The 10,924-nt window shown below is 37.4% G+C and overlaps 1 protein-coding gene across 1 annotated transcript; it reads left to right on the forward strand.

Annotated features, from left to right (window-relative positions):
• The first annotated feature begins 8,479 nt into the window (after window positions 1-8,479).
• On the forward strand, window positions 8,480-10,042 carry LOC103444251 (ethylene-responsive transcription factor ERF027-like). Its single transcript, XM_008383173.4, has one exon. It carries the CDS (start codon window positions 8,867-8,869, stop codon window positions 9,659-9,661), a length of 795 nt encoding a protein of 264 aa, XP_008381395.2. The 5' UTR covers window positions 8,480-8,866; the 3' UTR covers window positions 9,662-10,042.
• Window positions 10,043-10,924: the final 882 nt, after the last annotated feature.

Below are 10,924 nucleotides of genomic sequence, written 5' to 3' on the forward strand. Positions count from 1 at the left end.
ACTCCTTGACCCTATATGAATACAGTGAATGAATTTGATCTTCAATTTAAAATATTTACACTAGATCATGATGATCGATGAAAATTGAGGATTTTGTAAAAGGAATAACATGCAAGCTTTGAGTTCCATTAGCAAGGTTTACACTTTTGAGAAATGCTTCACAACCTTGAAAACAAAAACTCTTTCATTTTCCATATCCTTGCACATTTAATATTTTGTAATAGACTAGTAGTGTATGGATGTTTGTTTATTTGACTCTTATTTTCAAGTGTAAATGTAGTACTTAAACGACAAATGTGTTTTAATGTTTTGAAGTAATATTTATGTGACGATGTGTGGTATGTGCAAATATAAGGGTGGGTCACTTTACCCATTGGGTAAAGTGACCCAACCTATTAAGGACCCGTTAAGATAACGGGTGTGACACGACACGACCCATTAAAATAACAGGTGTTACACGAAACGATACAAACATGACAGACACGACCCGTTTGTCAGGCCTATAGGACACTAGCCAGTAAGGCTTGGTGTCCACTGTGTTTGCGTCGTACCAGATCCCAGCCTTATGCTGGTGCATCCGTGCTCCGCACTGCATCTGATCCCAGCACCTGTTGCTGGTGCATCTGTGCATGTGCTGCAGCGGATTGTGCCCCTTGTAAGTCTTCAGCTCTCTGCTGCACTTGACCGTACAGGATTCGCGCCCATAACTGGGCCTTAGGACCTAATTTTGATCTTTTAGGGTCGTGAGACTTATAAAAAGACAAATATCCCCAAACTCTTAAATAATCCAAATTTGGCTTTTTGCCCTTCCATACTTCATATGGTGACACATGAGTTCTCTTAGAGGTAATTCTGTTTTGTATATGGCATGCAACAAGAAGAGCTTCACCCCATAAATATGTAGGAACATTTGCACTTATGATCATTGAATTAATCATATCAGTAAGTGTCCTATTCTTTCTTTCTGCTAAGCCATTTTGTTGTGGAATGTAAGGTGCAGTTTTCTGATAAATGATTCCATTTGCTTCACAAAACAAAGAGAACTTATTTGAAAAATATTCAGCACTCCTATCACTTTGAAGGATTTAATTTTCCTTTCCTTTTGGTTTTTAACTTCAGCCTTATATTGTTTGAAAAACTCAAAGGCTTCATCTTTATTAGACTTTAAATAAACATAAGTAAATCTAGAATAGTCATCAATGAAAATAATAAAATAGCATTTTCCTCCTCTAGTTAAAACACCACTAAACTCACATATATCATAATGAACTAAATCTAATATTTCAATCTTTCTTTGTACTTTTTGAAAAGGTTTCTTTGTATTAGCTTGTGTGCAGATTTCACAATTTTTAAATGTAATATCTTTACAAGAAATTAAACCATGTTTAGACAAATATTTTAAAGATCTATAATTCAAATGTGCTAAACAAGAATGTCATAAAGTAGAAAAAGAGTCAGCAATATAAATGGAAGAATTCACTTTATTAATACTGAGTTTGGACATTCCATCAAATGGATAACCCTTGCCAACAAATACATCATTCTTTGACAGTATAAATTTGTCGGCTTCCAGCACCACTTTAATACCATTTTTACATAGTAGATTTACATATAAAAGATCTTTCTTAATGTCTGGGACATGAAAAACATTTGTCAGAGTCATTATTTTTGCAGAAGTGAATTGTAGTTCAACAGTCCCTTTTCCAAGAACCTTAGCACCATTGTGATTGCCCATTAGTACTTCTTGACCATCCTATTCGATTTTGTAGATCTTGAATTGTACTCTATCATTTGCAAACATGTATGGTAGCATTAGAATCAAGTCACTAGTCAAAAGATTTAACGGCTGCAACCATGTTCAATTCAGTGATCATGCCAATTTGCATTTGAGACACCATATCAATTATATCTTCATTATAAGTTTCCTCTACCATATTTACTTTGTTTAATTTGGCGTCCTCATTTTTCTTGAACCTCGATCACAAATAAAGTGGCATTTCTTTCCACAATGGTGGCAATTTGCATTTTTCTTGCCACTGTTGGTGCCTAAAGATGTCTTTTTGAACTTTCCTATGTTATTCGCTTTCAAGTTCTTTTTGAACTTACTATTGCTCCCTTCAACATAATTAATCTTAGTGAAATCTTTTGAGGAAAAATATTTTTCTCGTTTTCTCGTTTCCTCTTCAATTTGGATCCCATTCAAGAGATTTTGGAGATTTATATCTTCTGCCATATGCAAAAGCTTCTTTCTATAATTGTTCCAACCAGGGAGTAATTTTGACATGATCGCCCCTACTTGTGTTGCATCCAGAACAATTACTTTGACTTCACAAAGCTTTGTGACCAAAAGTAATAAATCTTGAACTTGGTCCACAATGGATTTGCCATCAGTCATAGTGAATTCATAGAACTTAAACATGATAAATTTAGCAGTACCTTTTTCTCTGATGTATACTTCTCTTCAAGAGCATTCCAGATCTCCCTTAGAGATTGAGTTGTAGAAAATAAATTGTAGAGCCGATTTGACAAAGTATTCAGGATATGTCCTCTGCACATCAATTCATCGTCTTCACGCTTCTTTATGTATGCAATAATTTGTTCAGTATCTGCATCATTAGGTTCAGATATTGCCCATAAATTTGGATCAAGAACACATGCAATTTTCAGTGTCATCAACATCCAGCGTATCTTGTCATTCCAGCTTATGAAATTGGTTCCGTCAAACTTGTAGATTTCCAAAACGCAATGTTGTTCGTTGCAAACAAAGCCATAGTTTCAGACATCTTCTCCATTGCGAATATCACTTTAATATTGTTAGAATAGGGTTGAGAATTTGACAGAAAAAATGACTTTGAGGCATGTTAAGCGCCTTCAAATGATTCCTCGATCATTGATCATACGTACCAAGCTCCTGATCATTGCTTATGGCCATGCAATATTACATGCAACCATATTGGTTTGCCTAAGGCCCTTCGTGACCCAACTGTTAGAATAAGGTTGAGAATTTGACCAAAAAATTGACTTTGAGGCACGTTGATACATTTTCCTTAAAGTGATATTTGTCCCCACTCTAATATGAGTTTGCTAATGGGTTTAAAACAAATCACTTCCAGGATACAACAAAGTTTGAAATTTTAGTTTAGTAAGAACTAAAATTCACTTACAACCTTTGAAAAGGAAACTGTATAATTTAGATGGAGAAAAAGAGGATAAGAAATTGTTGCTTGAAAAAGTATATCCAAATATGAACCCAACATGGGCTATATATAGATACAATGGAACCCGTTGAAGATAGATCAAATTGTGCATATAAAAGGTCATGTTCTTTCTTGCATCATTGCCACCGAATGGATACATCCTTTAATAAAAAAAACCATAATCTATTGCATCCCTTCATTTCCCCGAATGGATACAATCCCATTGCTTGTTCATGTATGTATCTTTTACCAAAAGTCATAACTTTCTGATTCAATAACCAAGGGACATATCCCTTAATTGTATTTCTTCAATCCTTCAATCCAAGAGACATGTCAGATGGAAGTTTCACTTCCTACACATACGACACCATTGTATCTTATATATTATTATTATAATATATATATATATATATATATATATATATTAATGAAATATACCAACACCAACCATATAGTGCCCTTTAGTTGATTATCGGATACGAACCTGACATATCGCATCTGCGCGTCTTTGGTTGTGTGGTCCATGTGCCGATTGCGCTGCCCTTATGTATAAAATGGGTCATTAGTGAAGGATGGGAATCTTTGTCAGTTATGATTCTCCTTTTATCATTCGTTACTTAGAACCTTTGATAGGCGATCTTTTTACAACTTTCGCAGATTGTCACTTCTATGAAACAGTCTCCCGTTGTTATGAGGAGATAAGAACATAACCGTTCTAGAAGAACGACATGAACTATTAGTTGTGAATGTGCCTGCAAAGATGGATGTACCAAATGCACGATGGACTTCCTTTCTAGAAGTCAGAGACACCAATTTGGCTAATCCACGTACATTGGCAGTTAGCCAATCTTTTACTATTACCCAGAAATGTGGCAAACCCCTTAGTTCAAAGGATTCACAACCCTAGAAGAGGAAACTCACGGCATGGGCTGTTGAGCCTACCATGAATTCAACAATCGCCTACTCATTCTATCTAATGCATGAGGAAATTCTAGATTATGGAAGCGTCCGGGAAGAGACGAATCCTCCTCTTGGGAATCGAGAAATTTTAGTCCACTATGCTAGCTTGGATGATGTTTGGTGTAGAAATGAGATGATAATTGACGATGCATTAACATATGTAGTAGCTACTGAGATCATGCTAAGCAATGACATTAAACCTTGTTCCGTTGATGAATGTCAACTTAGAACTTAATGGTTAAACTAGAAGCATGCAATCCAAGTCAAACTCGATTTGTTTGTGAAACGTAAGATGTTTGGGCCTATAACTCCTACTCCTCCACATATGAAGTTCATTGGCTACAAGTGGGTTTTCATTAGGAAGTGTAATGAGAAGAATGAAATAGTGTGTTACAAAGCTCATCTTGTTGCACATGGCATCTCTAAATGCCCTGGAATTGACTATGACGAAAGTTTTTCATCCATTATGGATGCAATTACTTTTCCCTACCTTATCAGTTTGGTGGTTTCTGAAAAACTAGATATACAACTTATGGACAGTGGCGAAGCCACGTGAGGGCGAGGAGTGGCGGCCGCCACTCCCCTCGCCGAAAATGAAGCCCATGAGCGAGTGCGCGCCCCTCCTCTCGCCGGAAATGAAGCCATGTTTTTTGCTGCAGCTACACAAACTTTGCGCGCGCAGTGGCCGAAAGCTGTTAAGGCGCAGGGAGGAGTCCGCCCTCCTCTCACCGGAAAACATGCCCAGAAATCATGGTTTGCTGCCCCATCGCCCCTCTGGTTTTGCCGGATTGCAGCTCACAATTGTCGCAACTACAGCAATTCGCCATAGCTGCGCAGGGAAGGGAAAACTTCTTTTATTTTTTTCTTTAAAAAAAAATCCAGGATGAAACGACATCGTTTCGATCCTGGAAAAGTAAGTGAAACGGTGTGTTTGGGCAATTGGGCTTAATTTGAAAAAAAAAAATTAAATATGATGGGAGGACCACTTGTCCCCCATTACCTCTCGGCTTCCTCCTCGTCCCTAATTTCCAACCTAACAAATAAGATTTCCCAGCATCAAACCCGCGCCTTTCCATTTGGCCCCTTCTTACTAGTATGTTGGCTTTTTGTTTAATTTTTCGTTGGGATTTAATTGCTATTATTTAAATTCAATTGTGCTAATGGCCATTGAGTAATTTCCGGGATTGTTCATTGATTTTGATGATTAGGTGGTGATTTTGGTGTGATTTCTGTGATTATTTATGTGGGTCTGTAGATTTAAATGTGTTCTAGTATTTGCAATGAATCCATCTGCATTCTCCACTTGATCCTTGGAATTTAGAAAGTTTGGTCCTTTTATTATGCTGTTGCGATTTTCGAAGTTTTATTTTCTTGGATACCATTTGATTAGTTGGAGGTAACTGGGAGCACCATTAAAATGTTGGAGAACAATGTAAATGTAGTATGTGCTATAACAGCTTATGATTTAGTCTCTGGGTTTGTAGGTTGTGTTAAAACTTGAAGCAATTTTGGCAGACCTAGTGGCAATGGAATGGTACTATAAGAAACAGTGCATAAATCCTCCTCCAAACAATGTAAATATTGTTTAATGCTTATTTTATGATAATTTAAATCCATCTAGGCTCTTGTCTAGATCTTGCCTAGGCACCTAGCTGCTAGGTCCCAATCCGCTGTTTGACTAGCACCTAACATTTTTTAAGATCTAAACCTAGACAATTGAAGCTTCTTACATTGGCTTTTATATTATTGCTTACAACCATTTTGGTGAAGAGACTATTTTCTGCTATGAATATTGACTCAAAACTTTGCACTCTCCAATGTGAAAGCAACCGCTTCGACTAAACCTTGCACTCTTTTGAATTTCGCCCCTCCCCTTGGCAAATCCTGGCTTCGCCACTGCTTATGGACGTGGTAACCGCGTATCTGTATGGAGATCTTGGTACAGAAATTTATATGAAAGCTCCCGAAAGACTTACATTGACTGGTTCAAATAATTCTAAACTACGAAACACGCTTTCCATTCGGCTAAAGCGTTCACTCTACAGATTGAAGCAATCCAGGCGGATGTGGTATAACCCTCTGAGTGAGTATTTGATAAGTTAGGAATATGTGAACAACAAACTATGCCCTTGTGTGGTCATTAGGAAGTCACATTCTGGTTTTGCGATTTATGTTGACAACATGAATCTCATCGGAACTCCTGAAGAACTTGAGAAAACTACCCTGGACCCAAAGTCGGAATTTGAGATGAAAGATCTTGGGAAAACTCGATACTGTCTCAGTCTTGAGATAGAGAATTGTTCGGATAATATTTATGTTTTTTTTTTTTTTAAGAATAACACAATATTGATGTATAATGTGAGAATTTAAGGTATATATGGTGGGGTCATAAAAGAGAAAAAGAAGAAAGAGAATAAATAAAACTTTACAAAAAGAAGGAAGAACCTCGAGTGAACTTTTGATCAAGTTCAACTGGCACTCCTCGCCAAGCCAAACCACGAGCAGCACGCTCACTGGCTAGAAATAAATCATGTGTCTCGTAGCCATGGCATGAACAAGCACATCATCGGGAAGAGCAGCTCAAACTTGCAGACCATCGTCGAAGGCAGCCCGAGCCACCATTACCCTAACAAAGACAACTCCAGGAGGAAGTAAAAACACTCTTAACTAAGCAACTGCGTGATTTCCTCTGCATTGATACCACGGATGAAGTACTGTAAAAAGACGTGACCAACATGAACAGGTCACCATTCACGGATGAGATTGAGTGAACAGATCCACCTTGCAAGTTAACTTTGCCTCACTTAACTCCATTCAATAGAGACGAGAATTCGGAGAGACATTTCAAGCATTACCGCAGCGCTATGATCTTTTAGAAAAAAAACCGCAATGTTCTTGTTAATTTGGTTATATTATATCTACATTCTTTTCTTTTATTTGAATGAAGCTTTTCTTTCACCTTCGGATGTAAGTTTTATAATGGATTTGAAAGGTCCACAAAAACATAATTAAATCAGTTTTGTATATGGAAAAATCCTCTGTCCCTCTAGTATAATAATGCTATTACCCAAAAGAACCAATTCGATTAAGGATTCCGTTAAAGGGAAGTTACTCAATTAGGTATATAAAATTCATGTGTGAGACAGCAGGCCCCAGTGTGCTTGGAGCCATGTATGAGAGGTACCTTGTTGGCCAAATCTCGTCCAAGGAGTGTGTATACATTCAATATTGTCAGCCACCAATGAACAAAAACGACGTTTGACTTAACAAAATTATTTATCTCAAGTAACGTGAATAGCTTTTCGTGATCTTATGGTTGCAAGACTTAAAAATGCTTAAAAACCATAAAACTAATTGATTCCAAAAGAAATTGGGATGCAAAAGAATGTTCAAAAAGAAGCATGAGAGCATGTAGTTATACATGTAATACTGTGCTCACATATTTAGCACTAACCAGATGCTAATATCTCTGTTTGGTGCACTTGATTGGGTTCTAACCTAATTCATTGCTAACGAAAATAGTCATGATTCTCCTAATGTTAGGCAAATAGACTAATCAACAGAAGAGACCTATGCTTGATTAATCATGTCAAATTGATCGATCTTCTGTTGGTGATTCATATTTGAATGCTTCCAAATTTCTTTCTCTAATTCCTAGTTCATGGTTGGGGACGAATTTCAAGTCCATATTCTACACGGCACGTCCTAGATTCGATTCTTAGTCTTGGATAATGGCCAAAGGAAGGCCGAAATGCCTCTATATTACTCCAAAAATGTGAATTGCTGTGAAAAAACCACTAGCTGATCCATAAAAAATTAAAAAAAAAATAAAAAATCCCTAGAAACCAACATAATTTTAATGTTTACACACACACACACATACATATAATATTTAAATGTGTAACCAAATTTAAGCATAAACGTTTTCATTCCATAACCAGTTAATTAATGATTCATCAGAAAATGATTCAGAAATGGAACGTAAAAACAATTTCCACCGTAATCATGTTTTTATAATGTTAATCATCATCTCTGTGACAAATGTTGTTGTGATATTAGATCAAGCTTATGGATTATGAACTGAAGGAATTTATAGCTGTTTTCAGAACATTTGTTACGTGGTGTATTATTACACATATTATAATAATATGGGTAGACGATAGTTTATATGTCTCACTTTTGAGAGTACATTAATAAATAAAACAAATACATAACAAAGGATAAAAACATTATGCGATGATGTTCCGGATACCACAGAAAAATCTCTGCACCACCAAGTGAGGGAGACTAAGAGAGGGTATATCGTATATGGCACTAAGCGTAAGAATAGAGAACAGCTAATTGGTAGCCTGTGCCTAATGCGTGTGCTCACCAAAAGCACACTGCAATTTTCCTAAAACTTATTGAAATTAAAATCATTAGTTTCCCATGACACTGTACTCACTCTGCTGGGTGCATTGCCACGACTTTTTGAGTGAGTCCCTCCCACGAAATCCCCACGCTTTTGCCTCTCTAATCACACATATATATTCAAATCTCTCAACCATGACCTCGTGACAACCCCCCCCCCCCCCCCCAACCCCCCTCTCTCTCCCAGGGAGTTATGTCTTTACCTTCCTTCTATAATCCCCACATCCAAAATTTACATATATCCCCACCTAGCTAGCTACATAAATCTATATCTATATATGAATAAGTGATTATATATCATGGCTGACCCAAATCCAAATCCAAACACTTCCAATATCGTGCATCAAACGTTAGACCAATCCACACCCACCTATCCACATCTAGTAGTGTTCCCCCTTGACTTTCACCCTCCTCCACCGCACCAAGTCCTCCCACATTCTCTTCTTCCTCTCCACCACCAGACGTGTGAAACTATTGAAATGCCCTCTCCCTCCGCTAGGGCACCACTACAAGTTCAAACACTACCAAAACTTGCTACCATGGCCTCAAGCTCTTCCGGGAAGCACCCCAGGTACCGCGGCATCAGGTGTAGGGGAGGAAAATGGGTATCTGAAATCCGAGAACCACGGAAGACCAAGCGTATTTGGCTTGGCACTTTCCCAACTCCGGAGATGGCTGCAGCCGCGTATGATGTGGCCGCACTTACACTCAAAGGTACCGATGTTGCTCTCAACTTTCCTAGTTTAATTGGATCGTATCCAGTGCCACCGTCCACATCGGCACTTGATATTCGTACTGCCGCCACTACTGCAGCAGCAGCGCTACGAAATAATAGTGACCAGATGGAGAGTCCAAAAATGGGACAGATGCAGAAACACGAGGTTGATGATATGATGATGAGTAGTACAAGTTTGGCTTCTTCTGTAGGATACTTTATGGACGAGGAAGAGCTTTTCCAAATGCCGAATTTGCTGGTGGACATGGCAGAGGGAATGCTGGTGTCTCCGCCGAGAATGAACGACTCTCCACCGTCTGATTATGATGACTTGCCGGGAAATTCAGACGGAAGAGAAGGTCGTCTGTGGAGCTATTAGTGATTATGCAGCTCACACCCTAAATTAATTCACGCTCAAAAATAAAGATAATTATAACATGAAAAAGGAAACAGAAAAAGAGAGAATTATATATGTAGAAGGCGTGCGTACCTCGGAGGATGTAAATAACAACACGATCGATGGCATGGTTAGAGGGTATGATACTTATCAACCAGGCAGAGGTCAAATTTTAAAACTGAGGCAGGTAGTGAAGTGAGTTCATGAGTTTGGGGTCTTTTGCTTAGTTATGATTTATGAGTGCATGTACAATTGTTGTGCGAGGACTTTGATATTTTTCTTCGTTCTTTTCTTTTTCTTTTGTATTATTAAGATTGTGCGGTTTCCTTCTGAATTACTGCTTAATTTTATGTGAGTTCTTCCTATCTTTTTCCTAGGATTTTCATATGCACGGGCGCGTAACAAAAACTGCATATATATGCTTCAACTTCTTATTTACAGTGGATGTCCTTGTCTCTGTGGGTCAATCCAAGATAGCTCCTCCACAACGTAATTAAACTCAAACCTCAGAACATGATGAGAATGGTAACTTATTAGTTCTTGTACGTAAAATCTAGGGCTGATTACATTTCACGCTTTTCGAGTTTCGGGTGCTCTTTAAAATGGAACATGAAGTTTCATTTTCTCATTCCGTACTACAAGGTATTAAAATTTGTACCAATTTATGGCTTTAGCCAATTGATCATTCACTAAATTGATGACATGATCAACAAGAAATCCTAATATGGGCTACTGTTTAAGCCACATTTGTATCATATGGCAAAAATAAAGAAGCTTATCATCTAAATGGAAAATTAGATATTTAAAAAGACAAAAGATATAAATTGATACGATTTCAAAACTTCACAGTATAATATTTAAAAAAAATTAGAATCTCATAATTCATTTTGAAATTCAACTCAAATTAAAAGGTGTGAAATATAGTTGACCCAAAATATATGAATATAACTCCCTGGCAAAGGGGGGGTTCAAATAAAGCAAGCCAAATCAGGCGCAGTTCTCCTGAGAATTATAAATAGATTAATACACAGAGTACAATCAATATTTGAACTTCTTTATTTTAATATGCTTTCTCAGTCTAATGATCTAATCATTTCATTCACTAGCTAGGCAGTTAATATTCGAAGATTTTCGACCTTCCGGAACACGAATTATCCTGAGTCAAAAACCAATGGGTCCCCTTTAGCCTATAAAGTGTCAGTATCCCCTTATGCAAGATTGTAATTTGAAAGTAAAGATTGTGGC

The sequence above is a fragment of the Malus domestica genome, chromosome 04, assembly GCF_042453785.1.
Source record: "Malus domestica chromosome 04, GDT2T_hap1".
Lineage (NCBI taxonomy): Eukaryota > Viridiplantae > Streptophyta > Magnoliopsida > Rosales > Rosaceae > Malus > Malus domestica.